The sequence below is a fragment of the Anser brachyrhynchus genome (genome assembly GCF_964034855.1).
Source record: "Anser brachyrhynchus genome assembly, chromosome: 18".
NCBI lineage: Eukaryota > Metazoa > Chordata > Aves > Anseriformes > Anatidae > Anser > Anser brachyrhynchus.
In genome coordinates this window covers 7,937,788-7,962,949 of record NC_137711.1, presented here as the reverse complement: position 1 = coordinate 7,962,949, position 25,162 = coordinate 7,937,788, and the positions used below count along the sequence as shown (strand labels likewise).

At 67.6% G+C, this 25,162-nt stretch overlaps 1 protein-coding gene across 5 annotated transcripts; it reads left to right on the top strand.

Annotated features, from left to right (window-relative positions):
- The first annotated feature begins 4,041 nt into the window (after positions 1-4,041).
- Positions 4,042-24,036, top strand: RNF157 (ring finger protein 157). 5 transcript variants are annotated; one of them, XM_080560250.1, is made up of 20 exons: positions 4,044-4,246; positions 8,047-8,165; positions 12,050-12,138; positions 12,641-12,787; positions 12,952-13,069; positions 13,294-13,360; positions 13,456-13,499; positions 13,648-13,695; positions 13,781-13,852; positions 14,404-14,563; positions 14,763-14,875; positions 15,196-15,440; positions 15,533-15,641; positions 15,912-16,023; positions 16,142-16,320; positions 16,466-16,531; positions 16,820-16,868; positions 18,402-18,512; positions 21,575-21,615; positions 22,299-24,036. In XM_080560250.1, exons 1-19 carry the CDS (start codon positions 4,159-4,161, stop codon positions 21,613-21,615), a joined length of 1,977 nt encoding a protein of 658 aa, XP_080416376.1. In that variant the 5' UTR covers positions 4,044-4,158; the 3' UTR covers positions 22,299-24,036. The 5 variants fall into 5 exon arrangements, with proteins under 5 accessions (XP_080416377.1, XP_080416373.1, XP_080416375.1 ...); XM_080560251.1 differs by lacking the exons at positions 21,575-21,615; positions 22,299-24,036 and adding an exon at positions 19,174-21,567 and having other exon boundaries at positions 4,042-4,246; positions 18,402-18,516; XM_080560247.1 differs by lacking the exon at positions 21,575-21,615 and having other exon boundaries at positions 4,043-4,246; positions 12,077-12,138.
- Positions 24,037-25,162: the final 1,126 nt, after the last annotated feature.

The following is a 25,162-nucleotide window of genomic DNA, read 5'->3' as shown; positions in this document are numbered from 1 at the left end:
CGCGCCGACACCGCGGGGGGGGGGGGGGGGGGAGTGGGCGGGGCCCGAGGGGGGCAGCCGGGCCCCGCCCCCCCCCGCCGCGCTGATTGGTCCCGGCCGCGCCGCCCGCCCCGCCGGCCCCGCGCTCCGAATCTTCCAGCCGCCCCGGCGCCTCGCCCCGCCCCCCCGCGCGCCCATTGGCCGGCTCCCTGTGTTTTGGCCGCGGGCGGCCCCGCTATTGGTCCGAGGGTTCCTCCCCCCTCCCCTCCCCGCGGGGAGGAGCGGGCCGCTCGCTGATTGGCTCCCGGGTGGGCTCGCGGCTGTGACGTCACGTTCATTGAGGAGGATTCCATTGAGCGGCCCCGCCGCCGGGGGGGGTGTCCCGCGGCCCCCGCTTCGGCGTTAGTCTGGGTCCGGTCCGGTTTGGTACTGGGAGGGCTCCGCCGGGCAGCGCCCGGGGATCCCCGCCCCGCCAGCCCCCTCCTCTCGCCCCGCCGTGGTTCGGTGGTCCTGGGGGCGCCAGGCGCGTCCTGGGGCCCGCGATTAACGGGGGGAAGGCGGGCTGTGAGCGGGGCCTGCAGCGGGCGGTGCGGGAGGAGGGAGGGCTGGGAGGGAATAGGGAGGGCTGGGAGGGAATAGGGTGGGCTGGGAGGGAATAGGGAGGGCTGGGAGGGAATAGGGTGGGCTGGGTGGGAATAGGGTGAGGTGGGAGGGAATAGGGAGAGCTGGATGGGAATAAGGTCAGCTGGGATGGAATAGGGAGGGCTGAGAGGGAGTAGCGTGGGCTGGATGGGAGTAGGGTGAGCTGAATGGGAATAGGGTGGGCTGGGAGGGAGTAGGGAGAGCTGGGATGGAATAGGGTGAGCTGGGATGGAATAGGGTGAGCTGGGAGGGAATAGGGAGGGTTGGGAGGGAGTAGGGTGGACTGGATGGGAATAGGATGGGCTGAGAGGGAGTAGGGTGAGCTGGGAGGGAATAGGGTGGGCTGGGAGGGAGTAGGGTGGGCTGGATGGGAATAGGGTCAGCTGGGATGGAATAGGGAGGGCTGGGAGGGAGTAGGGAGGGCTGGAAAAGGCCCTTGGGGGTTTGGATGTGGCAAGCTGAGGAAGAGGAGCTGAAGAAGCTGGAGGCAGCCTCAGCCCCCACTGGCCCCAGCACCGGGTGCTGAGGCCCCGCCGGGGATCATTGCAACTCCCCCCCAGGGTCCCACGGTGGGGGCTGGTGAGAGGAGCCCCCCCCAAACATCCGCAGCTGGGTGGAGACCCCCCCCCATCGGCTGATGTTGGCAGCCCTCATCCTCCTCCCTGGGCCAAGGCCAGCCCTACAGAGGGAGCAGAGGAGGGGGCCCAGGGGGAACGGGGGGGCTCTGAACCCCCCCAGCTGCCTGCAGCCCCTCTGCACGGGGCGGCTGGGGACCTGCCGCCTGCACACCGCGCCATCCCGCTGGGTGAGCGGAGCCGTCAGCCCTGGCAACCTGCCTGGACCTCGCACGGGAATGTGCTGGAGCACAGCGCCCGTCCCGTCTGCACGAGCAGCCCGTGCCTCAGCCCTTCGTAACCAAGCTCCGTGTCTGGCCTCGGCGTGGAGCAAAACCCCCCCGTGGCAAAGAAGCCTTCCTGGGGCAGCCTTGCAGCAGCAGGACCCATCGCCCTTCCTGCTGCCCCCGCCAGAGATGCTGTCCCGTCCCGGCACCGGCTGGCTCTGGGGACGCGCTGCCCCTTGGGGCTGTGGTGTCAGCCCCCCCGGGGCAGGGCAGGGACCCCCAGCGCCCCGCTGCGCCCGCCCGCGGCCCTCGTTAGGTCAGCGCCCGCTAACGAGGGGCCCGGCTGCCCCCCAGCTTGCAGGGCTGCGTGGGGAGGGCTGGGAGCTGGCGGGGGGGACACAAAGGGATGAGGGGTGTTGGAGGCTGGGAGGACGGAGCCCCAGGAAGGGCAGGGGACGGTGGTGGGGACACGGAGCTGTGGGGGGGGGGGGGTGAGCCTGCAGATCCTGAATAAGCAGCAGAAGGAGAAAAGGATGGGATGGGACGGGATGGAGGGGAGGGGATGGGATGGGAATTGGTGGTGGGTCACCTCCAGCTCTGCTCCAGGCGAGTTTCCCTCCCTGCACGCGGGGACGTGCCGTGCCTCCCCTGGGAAGCGCTGTGGGGTCAGGGCACAGCCAGCCCCTTCCCTGCATCACCCCTTGGTGTCCGCTCACCGCAGGCCTGGTCCCGACAGCCCAGCTCTGTCCCCCCCCCCCGCAGGCCAGCAGCCACCTCGAGCACTGCAGCTCGTAGGCAGGAGCAGGGTCCCCTTCCCCTTCCCCTTCCCCTTCCCCTTCCCCTTCCCCTGCCCACACACCAGCTCCCCCGACCGCGCAGCAGGGATGCTTTGCCCCTACGTCCCGCCCAGCAGCAGGTGCGTTTTGGGGTTAAACACTGCTTTTTCAGCTTCCCCTTCCCTCTTCCTGCACGGCACCGACCCTTTTGGGGTCTGTCCCAGCTTTTCGTGTGCCGGGATCCGGGAGGGATCTGGCAAACACGGGAGGGAGGCGAAACGCCCCCGAGCTGTGCTGTCCCCGCTCCTGCCCGCGCTCCCTCGCTCCGCTGCGGCACCGTCCTACAAAACCCTCTGCTGCAGTAACGCACGGCTGGAAAAAAAACAACAGCCAGCCGAGCCGTGCGTGCACGCAGCGGCCCTGCCCGTAACGCCGGCTGCTTTCTGGCTCCGCGCGGGGACAACTCGGAGTTATCGTCTGCACTGGAGCCCCGCGGGCTGCCGGCTGCTGCTGCTGGAACGCGACGGCTCCAGAGCCGGGACCGGGGCTGGATGCGGCCCCGAGGCCTCCCCTGGGCTCTCGGCTGGTGCCCAAGCGTGGGGCCGTCGAGGTTTGGGGGCTGCTTTGCTTTGGGCAATCCGAGCCAGGACCTGACCCATTTTTCCCAGGTCTCGGGAGAGGCTGGATCCAGCCTCGGCTTCTCTTGTGCAAACGTTCCCTGCTTGATCCCGGGTGCGTGCGGGATCTGGGGCCGCGATTCCTGGTGCGAGGGTCTCAGCACCAGCACCAGGCTGTACCCACCCCGCTGCAGACCCCCCGGCAGCACCCCGTGCCCGCCAGCACGGCCTCACCACCCTCCCCGTGCCCGCCGTGCCGGGGCTTTGTGCTGGAAAAAAGGAGAGCAAAAGTGGGCGAGGAAGGGGGGGGGGGATGCGTACGTGCCGGTACGGGGGGGGCACACCGCAGGGAGCCGTGGGGACGGCCCTCGCTCAGCACCGCCGAGGAGCTGAGGCCATCGAGGCGCTGATCTGCCCGGCTGCACATCTCCGGGTTGGTATTTATGGCGTGCGCCTTATCGGCTCGCATCAAAATCAGGCGACGCTCGGCTAACCCGCAGGATTCATCCGCCGCCCGTGTGTGCGTGCGAGCGCCCGTCCTTCCGAAGGGAAGCCCCCAGGCCGCCCAGTGCCCCCCTGGCAGCTCCGCACTGGGCACCCAAGGGTGGGGGAAACCCGCTGGGGTGCTCGAGGACACCCCAACGGCGGCTCCGGCTCCGTGCCCCTGCGCCTGGTGGCCTCTGGGTGCAAGGGGGGGGCTTGGCTCCTGCCAGGGGACACCCCGGGGGGAAGGCAGGGGTGGGTCAGGGTGGCCCCAGCCCTGCGCTGGGGGTCCCGGGGGTGCGGGGGCTGCTGGGGTCACCCCGGCTGGGTGGGAGGGGGGGGGTGGGCGGGCTGCTGGGGGCGGGGGGGGGGGGGTCCCTGGGGTGGGTGATGGGGGGCCAGGAGAGTGGTGCTGGGGCAGGCAGGTGGCACCGACTGGGACCAGCGCGTGGCACCGGGAGCAGCTGGGTGACACCGGGGGTGCCAGGCGGGGGCTGCTGGGGGCAGGTGCCAGCACCGGGGACAGCCGGGGGGCAACTTGGGGGGGGGGGGGGGGGGGGGATGGCAGGCGGCTGGCACCGGGGGCAGCGCCTCGCCCTGCGGCATCCCCGTGCCGAGCCGAGCCGTGCCAGGCGGGCGGGGCGACCCGGGCCGGCCCCGCATTGGCGCAGCCCCGGCGCTAGCGCGGGGGCGGTGCCGGGCGCGGCGCAGCGCGGGGGATGCTGCGGGGGGGGCGCCGCCGCTGCCAGCCCCGGTGCCGGTGCCGGTGCCGGTGCCGGGCGGGTGGGTGCCCCTCTGCAGCCCCCCCCCCGGCCCGGCCATGGGGGCGCTGAGCAGCCGGCAGAACGCGGGGGTGGAGGAGGTGGACGTCCCCGCTAACTCCGTCTATAGGTACCCCCCGAAATCCGGTAAGCGCTTAGGGGGGGCACCCCCATCCCGCAGGGGGGGGGGGACACACACGAGGCATCGCCTTGTTCCGGCAGGGGAAGGTGTCCCCAAAAAGCCCCGGCCCGCTCCGGGGGCTCAGTGGGGTCGGGGATGCTCCTGCGCCCACCCCAACGCCCACCCGCACCCCTCGGGGGGGGGGGACCCCAAAACTTGGGGTGCGGTGCTGGGTGCCGCGGGGCCGGGCTGGGGCCGGGGTGACCCCCGGGGGTGCCCCGTCTCCGGGGGTCCCCTTACCAGCTGTGAAACTTGGCCGAGTTTTTGGTACTTTAATCCCCTTTTTATTCGCACCTGGGGGCTGCTGAACGCTGCCACTCGGGCAAAGCCGGCTTTAAATTCCCGGGAGGATGCTTGGGGTGGGAGGGATCGCAGGGGACCCCTCCTTCCCCCCCGTGCTCTGCCCCCCAGCAGCACCCCAACCTCTGCTGTCACCCCCCCCCCCCCCCAGGCTCCTGTCCCCATCCCCGGTGGCGATGTCTCTCCCTTTCCGACTCCGGCCCTGCCTCAAACCTTGTGCGTGACCTTGGAAAATCGGGGCCCTCCCCTCCGTGCCACGGGGCTGGGCTGAGCTGGTGGCTGGGGGGGGGGCGCGGGGATATCCTGGGAGGGGGGGGTCACACGCCAAGAGGTAACGGAGCTGGGTCCTGGGGGGGGTTCCCGCATCGAAGCGGCACAAAAAAAGGCGAATAAATATCCGTGGCCGGTGCCCGCGCGTGCCCGGGGATCGCCACAGCATCCTTGCGGCACCGGCTGTTATTAATAGGTGACTATTTTGGGGGTTAATAGGATAAGGTAAGCGCTTGGGTCGTTAGCGCCGGGACAAATTACTTGCTCGTTATGAATAAAGACCTCGTCGGGAAGAATTGCAGCCGGCCCAGAGCCTCTCCTCGTCCCGAAAAGCCGCGCTCACCTCGTTTTGGTTTTATTTTGTTTGAACTCTGCTGGTGTGTGTTTTTAGGGGGGGTGTCTTGGGTGCCGGGGGAGCGCTGCCCCTGCCCTGCGGTAGGGACTGTGCCCAGCTGGGGGGCTCCTGGGGTCCTCTCAGCTGGCAGAGGTCAGGCTGGGGCTGACCCCCTGATTTTGGGGGGAACTGGGGGCTTTCGGGGCTCATCCAGCGGAGCTGGGACCCCTCCTCGGGGCTGCATCCCCACCGAGAGGGGCGGGAGGTGCCCGGGTGGCAGGGAGGGACGCGGCCAGCTGCGCCGAGCGCGGGCTGGTGGCCCCGGGAGATTACGGCTGCTCTGCCTCTAATCCCGGAGGGATTTGCCTTCGGCGGCTGAGCGGGAGGAAGAGGAGGAGGCAGCGGGGCCGGATCCCGCACAGCAGCAGCACCTCGCCCGCATCGAGCCTGGAAATGCCCCCCTGGGGCACGGGGCCGTGGGACATTGCCCCCTCTGCAGACACGGCTGTGGCTTGCTCGGGGGGGCCGCTGCAGCCACCTCTTGCCCCCATCGAGCATCTCCTCGTCCTGGGGGTCTCCGCCCCAGGGGCTGTGGGGCCGGCTGCGGGGTCCCCGGTTGGGGGCAGGATCCTTATTTCAGCCCGAGACCCTGGCTGAGGCTGGGGCCACGCAAGCATGGGGACAGGAGCAAAGGGGGGCGGCCAAGTGGGGACACCCCAAGTCCTGGGGGCACCCCGAGGGCTCCTGGGGCTGCGGGGCGAGGGCTGACGCAGCAGCTCCTCGGCCAGGGCTTGGCTTTTTCTCCCTCTCCGGAGCGTTCAATTCAACAGCCCGCAGCGCGCCAGCTCCCCGCTGCCGCCGGGGTGGGTGCGCGGCGGGGCCGGGGGGCTCCCAAGGCACAGCACCCTGCCGTCAGCACCCGGCCGGGCTGAGACCCAGCAAAGCAGCACCGTTTTGGCCGCTTTGGAGAAGGGGACTGTGGCCGTGCTAAAAGCTGGGCCCTGGTGTTGGAGAGCCGCAGGGCTCAGCCCCGCGAGGGCAGCGCTGGCTCAGGGCTGCGGGCACCAAGGTCTGCGTCCGTGGGGTCCCCGCAGGTCCTGGGGGACCCCCTTATCTTCCCCGGGTGCTGTGCAGGGAGGTGCTCGTGGAGAAAAGGGGCCGATGGCGTCAGCTGGTGCCTGGGGACGTCCTGCAGCGAGGTGCTGGCGGCCGCGTGGGGTTTGTTTGCTGGGAACGTGCAGCAGCAGTTGGGTTTTGTTCGCCCTTTGAAGCAGCCGCTCCGTCCCTTCGGCTCGCGCTCTCCGGGCTCTGAAGGCGAAGCTCTCGTTAAGGCCCGGCTGTCCCCGGGCGCTGTGACCGTCCTTGTCGGGCTCTCCTCCCCCCGGGGCAGCTCTCGGGTGAGGAATTAATTACAATTAGCCCGTAATAAGAGCACTGGTGCTTCCCTGTCTGCCCCTCGGTGGGGCCCGGCCGTGCCCACGGTCACCCGGCGGGGCTGGCAGCGTCCTGCCCAAGCCAACACCATCATTTTTTTAATCTCCTGCCTCTTTAACCTCCCTTGCTGCCGGCTGCAGCGCTCAGCCCGTGTACGATTGATGCAGCTCTCTGCGCGGCGGCGAGTCCCACGGGAGGGCGAAGGCGCAGCCGAGCGCAGCCAGGAGCCCCCGGCCCCGCCAGGACACACAAAGGGGGAGCTGAGGGTCCTGGGCCGTGCCACGGGGACCTGCAGCACCCAAGGGTGCTCGCAGCCTCCGGCGGGGAGGCTGGGTGATGGTCTGTGCCAGCAAGCCACGGCCGGGGTCGTCGCGCAGAGCCTGGGCTCCATTTTTTGGCTTCTCCCCGGTGCCTGGGAGCTCTCCTGTGGGTTTAAACATTTTTTTTTTTTCCATCTCTTCCTTTTGTGCAAAGTCCGCGTCAGGAAAAGCTCGGGATAACCGCAGTCCCCCTTGGCTGTGCTGCTTTGCTCCTGGGCTTTTCCACCCGGCCGCGTCCTTCCCTGGGGAGCCGCCTGGGCATTACGGCCGTGGAAACGGGGGCAGAAAGCGGCGGGCGGCAAGAACCGACGGGCGGCTTCTCAGGGGGGCGCCGCAGCCTTGGGATGAGCCTGGGTCTGTTCTCCCTGCGCCTCGCCAGGCTTTGGGCTTCGTTTTGGGGTTTTCCGTGGGATGTTAAGGCCCGAGCAGGAGCTGCGTCGGCTGGGAGCCAGCTGCAGCCTCTGCCTCCAGTGCCCAAAGCCCGGCCACTTGGAGCTGCAGACCCCAAACATTTTCCTCCTGGAGCATTTCCCTAGAGGAGCTGGGGATGTTTGTGTAGCCGTGTGGCCTCACGGAAGCAACCAGGGGCCGTGGGTGTTTTTTTCAGGGGCCGTGGCTAAAGCTCGGGGTGAATCCACTCGGATTAAATCCTGCTGGACCAAGCAGACGCCTCCCGGGCGCTGCGACGGGGCCGTGCCCCTGCACCAGCCGATTTCCATCTCGGCTCTGCCTGCGCGGCTGCTCCGGGCGATAAATCAGAGCCGGCAGCGGCTCCTTACCCGTGACGAGCGATGGGGCCGTGGGAGCAGGTCTGCGCCACGAGGCTGCCTCGTCCCCTGCTCCCCGGGGCTCTCCCGGCTGTAGGGGAAAGGGCAAAACGGGTGGGAGAAGGGCTACCAAAAGGGTCGCTCCTTCACCCCTGCACGTTCCCGTCCCGCGAGCCCCAGTCCGAAAGGCTTTGGGTGAGGTGGCCTTGGGGACAAAGCCACCCTGGGGACGAAGCCGCCCTGGGGACAAAGCCACCCCGAGCCACCCGCTGGCCCCGCCGGCAGCGGCCCCCCCGTGATGCCCCCTCCGCTCAGTCTGTCCGTCCGTCCTTCCTCCCCAGGGAGCTACTTCGCCAACCACTTCATCATGGGAGGGGAGAAGTTCGACTCCACGCACCCCGAGGGTTACCTCTTCGGCGAGAACAGCGACCTCAACTTCCTGGGGAACCGGCCCGTCCTGGTAGGCACCGGGGGGATTGCGCGTGTCCGTCTGTCCGTCTGCTCGCGAGGGCAGAGCCGGCCGAGCGCACCGGGGCGGGCCGAGTGGATTCTCTGCTGTCTGATACAGAGGTTGGCCGCTTGCCACCCCCCGCAGGGGACTGGTCCGTGTCCCCTCCTGGGCTGCCCCCCCGTGCTCACCGGCTCTGTAGGCGCGCCCCGGGGCAGCGTGGTGGGTGACATCTCCCCTCGGGTGCCACCCTAAGGCACGAGCATCACCCCCGTCGCGCCCGTGTGCGTTTTCCTACCCGCCCTGCCTGGCCGGGGTGCGCACGGGCTGCTGGCACGCGTGGTTTGGAGACGGTGAGGGGCGAGGGGCTGGTTTATCGCGGCTCCTTTCCCTCTCCCTCTTGGAGAGCTTTCTCCTGCCGCCTCTCACCACGCAGCCGCGAGCCGTGGCCGAGCCGAGCCCGAGCTCTGCCCCGGGGGACGCGGGCGGTTCTGCTCCTGCTGCTTCGCGTGCGGCTGAAGGGCAAAGGCAGCTGCGGGGTTGGAGCAGGAGCTGTTCTGCCCCTTTTCTAGCTTCTCCGAATCCGGTGTTATTTTTATTAAATGGATTTCTACCCAGACGAAAGGGATTTGGGGCCAGTTTGCTTCTTGTGCGTGTGCGAGCAGGGTGCTGGGTGCCAGCCAGGGGGAAGCCCGGCTGCCGCAGTTCCCCGGGGACGGTCCCTGTGCGCCCGCTCCTGGGGCTGGGGTTCGCTCCTGATGCATTTAGAAAGCAAGGAAGTGGCACCAGGACCGTCCTGGCAGTGGGGTTTCGTTTCTGGGTGGGGTCAGGCAGTAAAAAGCCTCGAGGTGAGGAATTAGAAGGCACCCAAGCTTTTCTGGTGGATCAAGATGAGCGTGCCCGCCCTGGACAGCTCAGCTTCCGAACGTTTCTCTCCATCCCGCCTGCTTTCCCCGAAACCAGAGGCCAGCATTCACCTCCTCTCCCTTGAGAAATCCCCTTGACGCCAGTGAAAGCCTCCCAGCTGCCCCCGTGCGCTTCTGGGGGCACAAACCCTGCCAGCAGCCCGCCGGGAGCAGCAGGGGAGGCAGACGACCAGCTTGGAAGCAGCAGAAGGAATTAACACGGCGTTGCAAACCGAATTGCATCGCTCGGGCTTAATTACCGGGGGCGCTGAGCGGCTGAGCTTCGGAGATTTTGGGGTCACAGCGGGAATCTGAGGGCTGGGGCTGGAGGACCCGCATTGGTTCCGGCCCGATGCTGTGTCCAGGCCCCATTTAAGCATCCCTGGTGCTGCCCCCAGCCCTTTTCTGATGCTCCGTGGCTGTTGTTTTGTTTCGGGCTGCTGTTACAGAGACGTGGCGGGGCTGGAAATGTCAGAGGCCGCCGGTGCTTTTCGCCGGGAGATTTATTTTGGGTTCCTTCAGATGTCCCCAAAGAGCTGGGGGGTTGATGTCTGGGAAATGCTGCCCTAAATCCTCTCTAAGCCGAGCGGCTCGGGGTGAGCTGTTAAATATCAGCTGCAGGGCGGTGACGGGGCTGGGCAGGCGCAGAGGTTTGGCCGGGGGTGGCCGCATCCTGCCCGCGGGACCCTGCCCGCTCCTCCCCGATGTCCTCGGTGCAGGGTGCTTCTGCAGCCATGCAGCGGGTGGGGAAGGGCCTGGGGGCTCCTCAGAGCCACAGAAACCAGCCCGGGCCTGCTCGTGGACAAACCCCGGGGATATTTGGGGGTTTTTTGGCCTCGTCAGGAGCTGGCCAGGACCAAACATCGCTGCAGGCGCACGCACGGCGTTCCCAGAGGGATAGTGGTCGGAGCGAGGATTGTTCGCTGTTGTTTTTCGGCTTGATTTAAGTCAAGGGGACGGAAAGAAGTCCTCTAAATGGCCCCTTTGTGATTGTGCAAATCTGGCTTGCAAAATTTCATTAAAAAAAAAAAAAAAAGGCACCAGAAAAGGGCCCGCAGCTGGGCGCGAGAGAGCCCAACGGTGGCAACCGAACGGTTCCTGCAGCAAGAAATTTACCCCCGGCACTTCCCCATTCCACCCAGCCCAACTGCTGCTGCCTGCCCCGACCCCAAATTCCCGGGGGGGCCCAAAAGGGCCCCCGAGGGGCCGTGGGGGGAGCTGTGCCCCATGGCACGCTGCTGGCTGCCGCGGCTGCTGCGCCGGGGTCGTTGCACGTGGAGGGGTCCTGCGCCCATGGGTGACGGGTGGCTTTTGGGGTCCGTGGGGTGTTTAGGGCATGGTGAGGTGTAAATGAGTGAGCTGATTGGATTGCTTCGTTAATTAGAGTAGTGAGGATGGGTCGTCCCGTGGCGTGGGTTGTGGCTGCGGGTTGTGCTCGGCTCGCGGGTGCTTGCTCCCTCCCAGCCGCACCGGGCACTCTGTGGGTGCCCGAGGCTCCTGGCAGAGCTCGTTAGCACGGCTTAATGACTCAGCAGCCCTTCTCTCCGTCCCCAAGGAAAAGGTGACAATTTCCAGGTGCCGTGGATTAATCTTCAAAGGGCCCACTGCCACCACCACCTGCGGGCTGAGCGGCTCCAGCCCAGGTTCAACCCACGTGTGGGTGCTGGAACCGTCCCCTGCCCATCCCCTGCCCGTCCCCTGCCTCACCGAGCCCCATGGCCGGGGGAAGGTGACCGTGGCTTTCCCACGCGAGGACGCCAGGGACGTGGTGGACGGGCACCGGGAGGGGCGAAGGGACCCGAGCAGCTCCCTTTGGTGACGGGTCCCGCTCCCCAGGCACCAGCTCAGCCCCAAACCCTTCGATTTTTGCCGGTGCCTGCTGTCCCCTTGGCACCCGCTGCCCGCCCGGCAGCCTGATGTCCCCTTGGGACGGTGACAGCTTGCCACCGAGCCGGGCGTTAATCCCAGCATGAGCTGCCCCCCGGCTCTGTCTCTCCATCACGTTTCCATCGTCCCCCGGGGAGGCTGAGCGCGCCCCGGGGCTCAGCACGCCTCGGGGACCCCCGAAGGAGGGGCAGAAACTGGGGGGAGGTGTCCCCCTGGGTCCCTCCTGATGCCCTCGGTCTGCCGCGGTGTCCCCCGTCCTCTACAAGCCCCGCAGCCCCCGTGGTGGCTGCAGGTGACACGGGAGGGACAAGGTCACCTTGGAGGGTGGCGCACCTCTGCTCTCCCCCTCGCAGCGACGCTGCCGTCCCCATCGGCTGCCCCTGCTGCACCGGGGCTGATGGGGACCCCACAGCCCGAACCCCATCCACCTTGGGGTCAAAACCGGGGGATTTGTGGCCGTTCCTTTGCCGCCGGGCACCGAGCTGGCTCCGTGCTCCCCCTGCCCAGCCTCCTCCCCCAGCTCCGTGCTGCAGCAGCGGTCTAAAAATACAGCAGCGGCCGCCCGCGGCGCCGTGGGATCTATGGGGGGGGGGCTCGGGCACCTCGGCCCCGCTTCCCCTTTGTCCTTGAGGCACCCCCCTCTCTGCGTGCCAGACCCCATAAACTGTCCCCAGCAGGGTGATGTCCCCGTTGTCACGCCGCCTGCTACCTGGGGTGGATGCAGAGCTCGTTTTGGGGTCGGGGAGCGTGGCTGGGGGGTGCTGGGGGCTGGCTCTGCCCTGTTGCGGTGGGGGCCTTAAGGAAAGGAGCCCCCAGGGTAGGGTCCTTAAAGAAAGAACTGATCGGCCCCCAGGGAGTGGGAGCATTTAGGAGGCCGGTGTGGGGTGCCGGTGTGGGGGGGGCTTTTGGGGAGGTGGCTGTAGGGGAGAGGTTCCCTTCAGCGCGGCTTTGCCCAGCCTGGGAGGGGATTTGGGTGTCCCCACGGCACTGCCCCGGCCTGGGGGGCTTCTGGGGGGGGCTCCCGTCAGGGTTTTGGGGGGCTCTGCCATCGCGGTGGGACAGGGGAGCCTACGCCCGCTCTCATCGGTGTCTCTCTCGTCCTAGTTCCCTTACGCTGCTCCACCTCCCCAGGAACCCGTCAAGACCCTCAGGAGCCTGATCAACATCCGCAAGGACACCCTGCGCCTCGTCAGGTGAGTCCCGGGGGGGTGCTCCCCGCGAGGGGGGGGTGCTCCCGTCCCCGCTGTCCGCAGGGGGACGGAGCCGGCCCCATGCGGGTGCCCCCTCCCCAAGTCCCGGCATGGGCGAGCTTCCCGCGCCAGCCCGCGCCTCTCGGGGCGAGGGGATTAAGCGGAGCTCAGCGCTGCCTTTGAAGTGGTTTTTGCTTTTTCTTCCCCCAAAAAGGCTTTATCGGAGGGAGGCCGGGGATTGCGGCTGAGCGGGGGTTGGTTTGGGATTAGGGCTGGAAGCTGCCTGGATCTCGGGCGGGCTGCACGCTCCTGGCGTGCCTCAGTTTCCCCTGATGGAGGGGGTCAGGCCCTGAGAGCCTTTTGGGGCCGTCGGTGAGGAGGGGACACAAACGGGGTGGTGACCTCGGTGGCACGCCCCGTGGCACCCCAACAGCCGGGGGAGCCGTCCCTGCGGGGTCCCTGAGCCGTCCCCACGGGGTGCCCGCACCCTCCGTGCCCCCCCCAGGTGTTCGGAGGAGGTGAAGACCCCGGGGGAAGAAGTGAGCAAAGCCAAGGTGCACTACAACGTGGAGTTCACCTTCGACACGGACGCCCGCGTGGCCATAACCATCTACTACCAGGCGAGCGAGGAGTTTCACAACGGGGTGGCGAGGTGAGGAGCCCAGCCTGGCGTTGTGTGTCCCCCCCCCCCCCCCGTGGAATTATTTTAGCCCTTTTTAGGACTTTTTGCCCCGGCCCCGAGACGCGTCCCCTAGGGAAGCAGAGCACCGGCTCCTCCTGCTCCCCTACTGACGCTGCCCTCTGCCCGAGGGACAGCTACGTCCCCAGGGACAGCAGCCTGCAGTCGGAGACGGTGCGCTACAAGCGGGGCGTGTGCCAGCAGTTCTGCGTGCCCTCCCACACCGTCGACCCCTCCGAGTGGACCGAGGAGGAGGTGAGCGGCATCAGACGGGACGGGGTCGGGTGCGAGACCCCCGAGGTCTGAAACCGGCTGGGGAATGGCCCTGAAACGCTCCCAGCTGGCTGGGAGCACCCGCGGGAGCTCATCCCCCTTGGGGTGAGCAAACCCGGGGGTGTCCGGGGGGCTGCGGCTCAGCGGGTGGGAGACGAAACCTCGCTCCTCTTGACCGAGCCTTTCCTCCGGTCCCCCCCCCGCAGCTGGGCTTCGACCTGGACCGGGAGGTGTTCCCCATGGTGGTGCACGCGGTGGTGGATGAAGGCGACGGTGAGGGAGGGGACACCCATTTTCCCGGCTGCACGGGGTGCCGCCGTGGCTCGGTGTGCCCTGAGCCCCCCCCCCCGCGCGTTGTTTTCTTGCAGAGCACGCCGGGCACAGCCACGTGCTGCTGGCCACCTTCGAGAAGGTGAGAGCGGGGCTGGGGCCCTCCTGCCCCCTCCCGGCACCCAGCGGGTGCTGAGGGAGCTCGGGAAGGTGCTTGGGGCTGTTTTGGGGTGGCCCCCAGGCTCGAGGGCTCAGCCCCGGCGCTCACCCCCTTGTTTTCCCCTCCCCAGCACGCCGACGGCACCTTCTGCGTGAAGCCCCTCAAGCAGAAGCAAGTGGTGAGTGCGCCACGTCCCCTGGTGTCCCCGGGGACAGCAGCGGCACCCGGGGTGCCACCTCCTCGTCCTCCCCGCGCCGTTGCAGGTGGACGGGGTGAGCTACCTCCTGCAGGAGATCTACGGCATAGAGAACAAGTACAACACGCAGGACTCCAAGGTAGGCGCCTGATGGGCGCATCCAGAACCGCCCTGGACCTGCCCTCGTCCCCCTCCGCTTCCCGAAGCCCCCGATCACGTCGCTCCCGTGGGACGGGGGTGGCAGCACGGCACGGAGCCGCCCGGGGCGGTGCGGGGCTGGGGCACCTGGTGGCACGGAGGGGCACAGAGGAGCTGCCAGAGGCTGGAAGCTGAAGGCTTGTCCCCTCGAAGGCTTGTCCCCGCGTCCCCGCCTTGCGTGGTGCCCTGGGGTGGCGGCGGCTGGGTCTCGATGGCTCAGGAGGGGCGGTGGGGCTCGGGGTGTGGGATCTGTTGCTGCTCTGCCACATCTCCTGCGTCCCCCCGCGTGGGGCCAGCCGCCTCCAGACCCAGCTCCCAGCAGGGGAGGTTCAAGGTCCCGGGGCTGCATTTTAAGAGGAGCCAAACCCGGAGGAGAAGCAGGGTCCTGCAGCGAGCTCAGGGCGCTCGGGGTGTGGGAGGGGGATATTTTGGGGGCAACCCTGCCTATTGCCAGGGGTGCAGAGCAGCCGTCGTCGTGTCTCCTCCGGGCAGGTCGCCGAGGACGAGGTGAGCGATAACAGCGCCGAGTGCGTCGTCTGCCTCTCGGACGTCCGCGACACGCTCATCCTGCCCTGCCGCCACCTCTGCCTCTGCAACACGTGCGCCGACACCCTGCGCTACCAGGCCAACAACTGCCCCATCTGCAGGCTGCGTAAGGGGGGGGCCGGCAGCTCCCACCCCCGTTTTGGGGTCCCTCGGCCCGGGGAGAGCCTCGGTGATGCACGAGGCTGGGTGATGCGGGGGTGACCCTCCTAAAAAAAAAAAAATGGGGTTTTGGGCTTCTTTGGGGTGCTCCCGTCCCGGTTCCCAGCCCGCCCTTTCTCCTTCCCTTTTTCCCCCCTCTCTTCCAGCTTTCCGAGCCTTGCTTCAAATCCGAGCCATGAGGAAGAAGCTGGGGCCCCTCTCGCCCACCGGCTTCAACCCCATCATCGCCTCGCAGACCTCCGACTCCGAGGAGCACTCGGTCAGCGCTCGGGAGGGCTTCGGGTGCCCCGCGGGGGTGGGTGGGGAAGGGCTGGGGATGGACGTGCCCTGCGGGGTTTGTAAAGCCGGGAAGCACAAAAACGCGAGCTGGAAATCGGGGAGGGGGGGGGGGAGATATTGGGAGAAAGCATTGCCCGCGTGCGTCTGCTTCGGTGGACAGATTTGGGGCTTTCACGGGTGCGGAGGGTTTGTCCCAGCCCTGGTTTTCAGGCGTCCCCTGGGAGCAAAAGGGCGTGGAGGGGGGGGGCAAAGAAGGAGGATGGGGCGGGGGGAACCCTCACCCCGTCTCCCCCTCCCCAGTCCTCGGAGAACATCCCCCCGGGCTACGAGGTGGTGTCGCTGCTGGAGGCCCTCAACGGGCCGCTGACGCCCTCGCCGGGCGCGGTGCGGCTGCGGGCGCTGGGGGACGCGGCCCCCCCCGGCACGGGGCCGCTGCCCCCCTACGGCAGCGACGGCCGCCTGCCCCCCCTGCGCGCCCTCTCGCCCCTCGAGCGCCTGTCGGACTGCGCCCCGCCGGGGCTCAAGCTGAAGAAAAGCATCTCCAAGTGAGTGCCCCCCCCCCCCAAAACGGCGGTGGGTGGGGGTCCCCGGGGAGGGGGTGCAGGTCCCCGAATCCCCCCGCCCCAAATCCCCGCAGGTCCGTCTCGCAGAACTCCTCCGTGCTGCCCGAGGAGGAGGACGAGAAGTCGGGCACCGAGTCGGAGCTGAGGGGCACCAGGAGGAAATCTCCTGCCCGGCTGGAGGAGGTGAGAGCTTGCCGTGACCGTGGTGAGCCGGTGAGGATGTTCTGGGGGGGGGGGGGACACGGGGTTTTTGGGGGGCCCAAGCAGCCTCTCAGGGAACACAGGGTCTGGGTGGGGACTTCCCCTCCTGGGCGTGCTTTGGATGAAGACTCAAGATCGGGGTCCACGCCGGGTGCTGTCCCAAGGGGCGAGAGGCCCCAGCCCTGCCCCAGACGCCCCATCCCGCCCTCCCCACGGAGGCGTCTCCCTCCAGCTCGCCGTCCCTTCTCCCAGGAGTGCGGCGTCACACCGGAGAGCGAGAACCTCACCCTGTCCTCGTCGGGCGCCATCGAGCAGTCCTCGTGCACCGGCACCCCGCTGTCCTCCACCATCTCCTCTCCAGAAGGTGCGGCCGCCGGAGACCCCCCCTCCACAGCCTCGGAGGGTTTCCCGGGTCCTCGTCCCACGTCCCGCTCCTCCTCGTTAGCCCTGCCGTTAATTACCCGCCGCTGTGCTCCCCGCAGAGCCCGTCAGCAGCAGCCTGGCCCAGTCCGTCATGTCCATGGCGTCCTCGCAGAGCCAGCACTCGCAGCTCAGCACCGACACCGTCTCCTCCATGTCCGGCTCCTACGTGGCCCCCGGCACGGAGGAGGAAGGGGACACGCTGCCCTCGCCCGCGGCCGCCACCGCCTCCGACGGAGAGGTACGGGGCTGGCAGCCCCCCGCGGCCGGCTGCCTGCAATGGGGTGGGAGGGGGCTCCTCCAAACCCACCAGCACCCTGCTTTTATGGGCGTTTTTAATTCATTTATTTTTTTTTTTCCCCCTCTTTCTCGCCTTTTTTTTGCAGTCGACGCCTGTGGGGTCCCTGGATATAAACTTCGTCAGCATCTCGGCCGAGGAGCATGACGCCGAGGTAACGCGTGGCGTGGGGAAACGGCGCTCCCGGCACCGTGGGGACCCCGGCTGTGCCCAGTTACGGGGTGCACACAGAGGGCTGAGCATCCCCAACACGCTGAGGGCGCTTCCCTGGGGACACACGGGGCGGTGGGGCCGTTCCCCGCAGCACCCGGAGGTGCCGCATCTGGGCTCAACCTCCCGACACCCCCGGGGCCGGGGGACGTTGCCCAGAAGGGACCTGGACACGTGCAGGGGCGGGTGCCGCGGGGTGGCTGCCGCTCAGCGCCGCCTCTCTGTGCCGCAGGGCAACGCCGTGCTGGAGGACGAGGACGCGTCGCCCACGCAGGACGACGGTAAAAGGCCCGGGTCGCTCTTGTCCCCTTTGCTTTTGGTTTGGTGTCACCGCGGGTGGCCGATGCCGTGCTGTCCCCAGCTCTCCCGGCTGCCACGGGGAGAGTGCGGGGGGTCTTGGTGGCACCGGGGCTGGGGGCACGTCCGTCACGGCGGGGCTGTCCCCGGGTGGGTTGGACAGCAGGGGGACGGGGACGGCCAGGTGGCTGTGGGGACACCGGGGCAGGCAGCAGGCGACGACTGGTGCTCGGGGACTGTATCCCTGCCGAGGTGGTGGACGGGGGGGTCCCAGTGGGGCTCCCCGGGGGCCGGGTGCCGCAGGCGGGGCGATGCTCTGCTCCTGGCCGCATCCTGCTGCCCCTCCGCGGGACGCAGCCGGAGCCATTTCCAAGAGGAAAGGAGGCTTCCCGATGGTTTTTTTTTCATTGTTTTTCCCCCAACCTGCCAAGAAGGTCTCTCTCTACATCTCCGAAAACCTCTCCCTGCGCTATCCCCACGTTGGTTTCCGTAGGAAGGGGGTGCGAAGCTGTTCCCCTCGGGCTGTTTTCCTCCTTCTCTTTTTCCCCCCGCCCCCGGCGTGCTTTCACAAGCCGCCACGTGCGCGCTGAGCGCTCCTCCTGCCCCCTGCCACGCGCTCAGGTAGCCGAGGAAAGGTGGTGTCACCCCCGTGCCACCAGCTGCCAGGCGGCTTGGGTTTCTTTCGGGACGTGGGGAGGCCCCCCGTGCGTCCCCTCCCCTGCTTGCGAGTCTCTAAATAATGAAAAGGCCCCGAGCCTCTCCCCCCTGTCCAACCTGGACAATCAGCCCAGCTGGAGAGCAGGAGCCTGGCTCAGCGCCGGGTTTTCACCGGCAAAAAGAGCAGAGGGTTGTCCCAGCCCCGCGGGGAGGCTCCGGCTCGTGGTGAGGAGCGAGCGGGGGCCGTTCCTGGCATCCCCTGGGCCCCCCAGAGGCTGAGGCCGCCCTTCCTTCGTGGGGAGCTCAGCTCGGGTGCAAGCCTGCTGGGTCCAACACCGGGAAATGAGGTGTCTGGGGGAAGCCTCCAGCTCTGACGCCCGTTCCCAGCAGGGCCGCTGGCGGTTGGGAACGTCCCTCCCGCATCCAAGGGACGCGCGCCACCGGGGCGCTGGCCTCTCGGCGTGCGCGTGACGCTCTAAGAAGCGGGGTTACCTCTCACCCCCCCAAAAAAAAACACACCCTCCTCCCTCCGTGCAAAGCTTGGCTACGGCTTCTTTCGCCCCACGCGCCGGTCGCTGCCTCCTCCCGGCACCCCCGCACCCGCGCTGCTGGTGCCCGAGGGAGGTGCCCCCGTGGACCCCCCCCCGGCACAAGGGAAAGGAGCGGCTCGGACCGTGCCCCCCCCCGCGCCCAGCCCAGGCGTTATTGTCCGCTCTTGGCCCTCTCCGCTCTCTTCCTGGTTTAAAAGCGATATTTTTAACCTACCCGCTTTGTTTTTAAAGGGGGTGGGGAGAGGAAAACCCGCAGCGCCCCCCTCCCCGGCCGCACGCCCCCGGCTAACCGCGTTAACTCCCTTCCAGGCCGGAGGACAGGCGCGTTCCTCGGTCTGAGGTGTGACAATAACAATGACTTGGGCATCGCACACGTGAAAGCGCTGGACAATAAGCTGTGCTCTGAGGCCCGCTTACCTGGTGAGTGGCCGCCTGCTGAACATGAACTTGGGGCTGGGGGGGGGGCGGGTGTGCTTCCACTCCTCCCCGCATCGCCCCTGCCCTTCGGATCCCACCCCCCCCTTCCTCTTCCTCACCTCCCATCCTCATCCCCCTCCATCCCCAGCCCCACCACCAGCTCCTCACCGCCCGTTCTGCCACGAGGCTGAGCACCAGGCACGTGCCCCCCCCCGGCCATATGTCCAAGCGTCCTCCTGTCCCCGCCGTGGTGCCCGGGGACCGTGGATGGGACGCTTTGTCCCTTGGCCAGGGTCTTGGGGGACGTCGGCCCTGGATGCCAGCACGGGCACCGGCCTCCCCACGAGTGGCCGTGTGGCGTAACCGGAGCCCACGGTGTATTTAGTGATATTTTGGGTCAGGACGGGACCCAGAGGTGCTCCAGCCTTGGCCCCGCAGCGTCGGGACAGCAGGAGGGAGCTGCCTGCCTCCCCCTCCTCTTCCTCCAGGCCCAGGGAGATGAGGATCTCCAGGTCCGGCTGTCCTCCAGCACAGCCCCAAAGGCTCATCCCTCTCCTCCATCCCTTCGTACCTTTTCTCCCCCCCTCCTTCTGCCTCTCTTCTGTTTCCCCCCACCCTCTCTCCATCCTTTTTTTTCCCTCTTCTTTCTCCCGCCCCGCGGCCCCTCCGTCCACGTGGAAGTTCATGTTCACTCTGTGCCAACACGGTTTTTTCAGCCCGTGCTTGTGCCCCCTCCCTGCCCGGAGCTGCGGAGAGGTGACAAATGTATTGGTGACGGGGGGGGCGAGGGCAGGGGACTCGCGTCCTCTCCATCAGCCCCGGGGGGGGGGGCAAAAATGGGGCCAAAAAAGCCAAAAAGAGCCCTCTGCGAGCCCGGAGCTCTCGCTCAGCTCTGCGTCAATACATTTGTGGACAAGCTGAAAGCAATCCCCGCCCCCCCCAGCCTTTCCCCTTCGGCACAAGCTGCGGTGGGCGCTTGGAGAGCCGGGCTGGGGGCTGAAAGCACCCGGACCCCCCTCCCAGTCCGGGGTCCTTTCTCCCCCCTTCCCCTCTGGGAAAGCTTCGCCTGCCGGCTGCCCTGTTCCCGGTGGTTTTCTGCTCTGGGGAACCACGGCGAGGCTCTGGCGGAGGAACAGGCGCCTGCCCCAGCTGCCCCGTCCCCCTCCAGCATCAGGCAGCTGCCTGGGTGCCCCTTGGGTGCCCCTTGGGTGTCCCTTGGGTGCCCCGGGCAGTGCTGAAGACACCCCTGCCTGCATCCCCCTCGGTCGTGCCAGGGGGAGGATGAGGGAGAGGGGCGAGCTTTGCAGCCCGAGCGATGGGCTGGCAGCGAAGGATGCGGCCGCCATCCTTTGCCCCCCCCCGGCACTTCTCCGCGCGCCCGGCGGCTGCGCTGCTTGCCATCCCCCCCCCCCCCCTCCGAAAAATTGGGGAGGGGGCTTTGGGTGCCTGGCCTGCAGGGGGAGAGCACGGCTGGAGGGGCGCGGGGGCTCTGCGCTGGCAGGGGCGGAGAGGTGCAAGCAGCTCCCAGTGGGAGCCCGGCACTGGAGCAGCCACGATTTGATATTCGTGTCGGCGGTGCTGGGCTGCGATCCACGGGGCTGGGCCGGTGCCGGGGGGGGGCTGGAGGAGGTGGAAGTTCCCAGTGGGGAGCTGGGGACGGAGTTTCCCACCCGGCTCTTACAGGTTCGGATGTGACCGCATCCACAAGGCAGGCATGAGGAACGGAGGTTTTTAATTTGGGGCCTCGTGCCTTGAATGCTTAACGTCACCTTGACCAGGGATTATTGTTTTTTTTTAAATATTCCTCCCCTGGTTTCTCTCGTGGGGACATTCAGCCGTGGTTAGACCCACGGGTGGGTTTTTGCCCTCTCTGTAACGAGGGAAGGCGCAGGACGTGGTTCTTCAGCGTGGAAATGTCTGTTCGTCCCTAGCACTGCTGTGAAATCTCTGCGGATCTAAATCTGGTGGGAGAATGGTTCGGGAGGAGTTGACAGGCCCCATCGTGGGGATTTAGGGTACAGGGCTTAAGGAAAAAACCCAGACCCGCATCCTCAGGCAGTTCCTGGAGCCTTGGGGGTGTGCAGGAGGGTTCCTGGGGCCGAGCAGCCTCTGGCCACTGCCTCTGCTGGGGACGGAAGGGCAGCCGGGGGCAGGCACGTGCTGGAAATAACAGCAGCGAGGTGGGGAGTGCGTGGAGGCAGCTCCGCTGCCCTGGGAAGAGCTGAAATCCCGCAGGAGCTTTTACTGGTGTGACCCCATGGATTCTCTGAGCCGTGGGCTGCGTGAGCTGCTCGGGTTTTGCCTCGCTGCTCCTTGGGAGCCGGTCTGTGCAGGACGGGGGGAGCCCGTCCCTGTCTCCCCAGGGAAGATGTGTGTGTGTGTGTGCGTGGCCGTGTCCCCGCGTCCCGCCCCGAGCCTCGGGAGCCTTTCCAGGACACCCTGGATCTGCGCAAAGGCACCGTGGCGCTGGAGCGACGTAGGCAATAGCGAGCTCTAAATGTGATTTCTGCGTGCGTGCGTGCGTGCGTGTGGTCCTGTTTAATTACCCAGGCCCTCTGGGACCCGCAGGCTTCACCTGCCTCCCTCTCCAGCCTGAGCTTGCTGCGAAAAGCCACTCGAAGTGGCAGCCGTCCCCTTCCGTACATCACACAGCGGGTTTTCGTTGCTTCCTCTGAAAAAACCTCAGCGCTTGTCCTCAGCCTCACCTTGAGGTGCCCCCACGCAGCCCCCGGGGCTCAGAGCTGCCCTGGGCACGGGGCTGAACCTCGACGGTGGGAGCATGGTTTGGGGGTCATCAAACCCAGCACACCACCGTGAGTGACCTTGGTGTCTGGGGTGGCGGTGAGCGGGTCCCAGGCTCTGCCTGTCCCCCCTCCCCGGGTCATTACAAGCGATATCGACCGTGCCCGGTGCCCGCGGCTCCTTCTCCCCGACCGTTCCCGTGACGGGAGCAGCCCCGGCGCCCGTCCCTCGTGTGCCGCCGTGCCGCTGCCCCTCGCCGTGCGAATACTGCCCATAACCCGCGGGGCTCACCACGTGCCTTCTGCTCTCTCCCCGCCACGCAGCCGCGGTGCCGGACTCCTGCCCCATAGACATTGACGAATAGGTAGGAGACCTGCAGAGCCCGCGCTCCGGCGTTGCTGGCGGTCCCCGCGCGGTCCTGGGTGAGGTTCCCTGAGCGCCTGCGGGGCCGCAGGGGGTCGGCGTTGGGCCCCCCCTCCCCGTGCACGGCGGGGGCAGAGGCAGCCCCCTTCAGTTGGGGTTGGTGAAACCTGGCCGTGCCGCACGGCGCTTCGTGTTTGTCCCTCTCCCGAGCCATTTCCCACGGGGGGGGGACGTGACCTGGGTGCGCAGCACGCGGGGCTGGGGGTGTGAGCACTTCTCCCTCCTCTCGGGGAGGGCGCAGAGCCCAGTGCCCTGGCCCTATCCCGCACCCCAGGGCTGGGGACCCCGCACCCTGCCCTGCCCCTGGCCGAGCTCCCAGCCCCAGCGGGCTGAGGCCGGAGCAGTTTGCATCGCCGGACAGCCCTGTAAAAACCTCGAGTTTCGGGTGACCGGATGGTGCTGGAAGGGAACCCCCTGCCAGAACTGATATTTTGGCACAGGAGCGGAGATTTGGGGTTTCCCAGCTGAGCTGCCCAAACTGGCAGCCCCAAGCGGCACCGTGCTCCCCCCAGGTCTCCCCCCCTCACGAGCCCCTGCTCCCCTGGGGGTGTTCGGGTACAGCGTCATGTTCTCAGCCCCGAGCCCCCCTCCCACAGCCCCTAACCCCCCGTTTTTCTCCCCCAGGCCTGGAGGCAGCCAAAAACAACGTGCGGCTCCCGCGGAGCAGGCGGCGGCCGTGGGAGCGCTGCCCGTGCCAGGGCTCAGCCCGGGGGGCGCACGCACCCCCCCCACACACACAGAGGGACCCGGGCACCGCCACCTCCACCCCTGGGCTGTAGCGGAACTGATTATTTCTGAAAGAAAAGCCGATAACCTCGTATTTCCCTTCCTGTCCCCTGCCGCAGTGGAAGGACGGGGTGGCCACAGCTGGGAGCTCAGAGTGGGGGGGGGGTGGTGAGAGCTGTGTCACCTCGCAGCCCCCCCGTCAGCACCTTTCTGTCCCCCAGCACCGATGGGGACAGCCTGGGGTCCCCCTCCTGCCCCCCATGCAGCACACAGCGGGACGGGACAGGGTCACCCCGAAAAGGGGGTCCCGGGGCACGGCCGCAGGGGGACGATGGCAGGAGGGTGCCCACGGGTTGCGGACAGGTGGCAGCAGTGGCATCCTCAGTGCACGAGCTGGTGACCTCCGTGGGGGGCTGGCCCCCCCGGTTTGCTGGCACGTCCCCGTGCCGTGCCGTGGGATGTCCCCACCGGTGCACTGGCGGTGATGGCACTGCCCCTCCCCGGCCCCCTGCACCCCCTTTCTCCTCCTGGGCAGCATGCGAGCTCCGCAAGGTGGCTTGTCCCCAGGGACGGAGGGGGGTGGCAGGGGACCTGGTCCCCACCGTCACCAGCGCCCCGGGGCATCGCCAGTTTAACCTCACTGTCTTCCGCCCCGCTGCGAGCTCGGGGCTCGGGGCTGTGCCCTCTCTCTGGAACAAGTGCCAAAATTGTCACCCCTGCCACCCTGTCCTGCTCTGTGTGTCCATCGCACTTCGTAGCAGGGGCTGGACGAGGGCGGGGAGCTGCCCCCCACCCCTCCATCCCCATCCCTCCATCCCCATCCCTCCAGCACTGGGCTGGCAGCGTTAGTGGGGTTTGCTCAGGGGGACGGGCGCTCAGGGACCCGTGGGGCAGGGATGCAGCCCCAGACCTCGGGGACCTCATGGGGCCGTTGTCAGAGGCCAGGCTCCACACTGAAGAGCACGAGGATCCATCAAAAGCCTCCTCGGGGACCAGCACCCCAACGCAGTGAGCTTTGCCCCCCCGGAGGGGCTGCTGAGCCCCTTCCCCACGGTTTTCTCAGCAGCACGAGCTGGGCGAGAGCCCCCGAAGCAGATGTGAGAGCAAAGCCCCCCCTCCTCCTTTCAGGAGGAAACTGCATTTCAGAGCTACTTCAGGACGGAAAGGTGGGTTCTGAAAGGGAACAAAGCCCTTTAGGGGCGTTCCTGCCGCCCGGCTCCCCGTGTGCGCGGGGAAAACGAGGGAGATGCTGCGGGGTGTCCCTGCATCCCTCCCGGCTCCAGCAGGGACGAGGAGAGCTCCCCAGGCACCGTGGCACGGGGCTGCCGCGGTGCTCGGGGAGGTTGGGGGACAGCAGGCAGGTCCTGGCCCCGGGGGGGTGCCAGGAGGTGAGCAGCGGGGTGCTGGGGCTGCTGCGAGCCGCGTGTCCCCGAGCTGCGTCCCCCGGACCCCCCCCGGCACCAGCCCCGGCAGCGCGGGGCGAGGGCGGCAGCCCCTTTCCCCGCGGGGCAGCCCCCTGTTCCAGCCACCCACCCGTCAGGGACTGAAGGAAGGAAACCAGACTGCTGCTTACGACTCTGCTTCGAGCATGTTTCGGGTTTTAAGAGTATGTTTAATAAAGGGTATCTTACGTCGACGGAGCATCCAGAATCCCTTTGTGGCTGCGAGGCGAGCACAATCGGGGTGTCCGGGGCTCGGTGGGGGCAAACCCTTCTCCACCACCCCGGTACCACCCCGCAATCAGCCCAGGTGCTTCAAAGGTCCTTCCCCACGTCCTCAGCTCCCCTCCGACCCCAATTTCCCGGCCTCCTCCCAGCTCTGCCGGCCTGGCTGGGCCGGAGAAGGCACGAAACACAAACCCCACAGGGGAAGAGCCCGGGCTGGGGGCTTTGGGGTGGGCGAGGGCACGGCCAGAGGGACCCTCCCTGGAGGGGAAGGGGGAGGTGGGGGCACCGAGAGCAGGGTAAGGGATCCCGCCAAGGGATGGGGATGGGAGAAGCCAACCCTAAAATGCTCCATGGGGCCGCTCAGGAAACCCCACGGTGGGCTAAGGGCTGGCTGCCCCCCAGCCCTCGCTGCCTTAGGAGGGTTTTTTTTGCAGGGACATGTCCCGCTGCTGAGAGAGCTGCTGTGAAAGGGTAGAAACCAGCCAGATCTGGGGCTCTTTATGGGACTGGCCTGTAAAAAAGGGGCAATAAAACCTTCCAGGCGGGCGGCCCCCTTTCCACACAGGGAGCGGCACCCAGCCCCTTCCCCTGCGGGGCAGGGTAATGTATGGGGTTTAATCCTCCCCCCAACCAGTCCTGTGGCAAAGGACAGCCTTTGGGGTGGTGTGTGGGGTCAGGGGCACCTGTAGGGCCAGCGGTGTTAATCACGTTAATTAAATAAGGGGGGGATCTGGCAGCCCCCCCTTTCCCCTCCAGCTCGTTCTGGGGTCACAGGTGAGGAGGAAAGTGCTGTGTTTGCTCCCTCTGGGGACGCAGATGGGGAGGAAAGGGCCGGGCTTGCCCCACACAGACCCCACAGAGGGCTGGGGCACGGGGTTTAGGTTTTGGGGTGCTCCCGGTGCTTTTTGGGACCCCATTTGGCTGTTTGGGGCCCCCTTTGGCCATGCGAGGCCCCATTCAGCCCCCATTCGGGCAGAAAGCCATGCCCCACACCCCCTTGGTGGGGGCGCACCCCCCCAGACCCCACGGAGCACCCCAAAACCCCCCGATTTGAGCCCAAACCCCTCAGGGCCGCCCCCTCCCCTTCCCGGGGCC

Coding starts and splice junctions, on each gene's coding strand:
- RNF157 (XM_080560251.1), top strand. CDS start 4,159: ATGGGGGCGCTGAGCAGCCGGCAGAACGCGGGGGTGGAGGAGGTGGAC. Junction 13,696..13,780: donor CCCTCAAGCAGAAGCAAGTG/GTGAGTGCGCCA, acceptor GCGCCGTTGCAG/GTGGACGGGGTGAGCTACCT. Junction 16,869..18,401: donor GTCGCCCACGCAGGACGACG/GTAAAAGGCCCG, acceptor ACTCCCTTCCAG/GCCGGAGGACAGGCGCGTTC.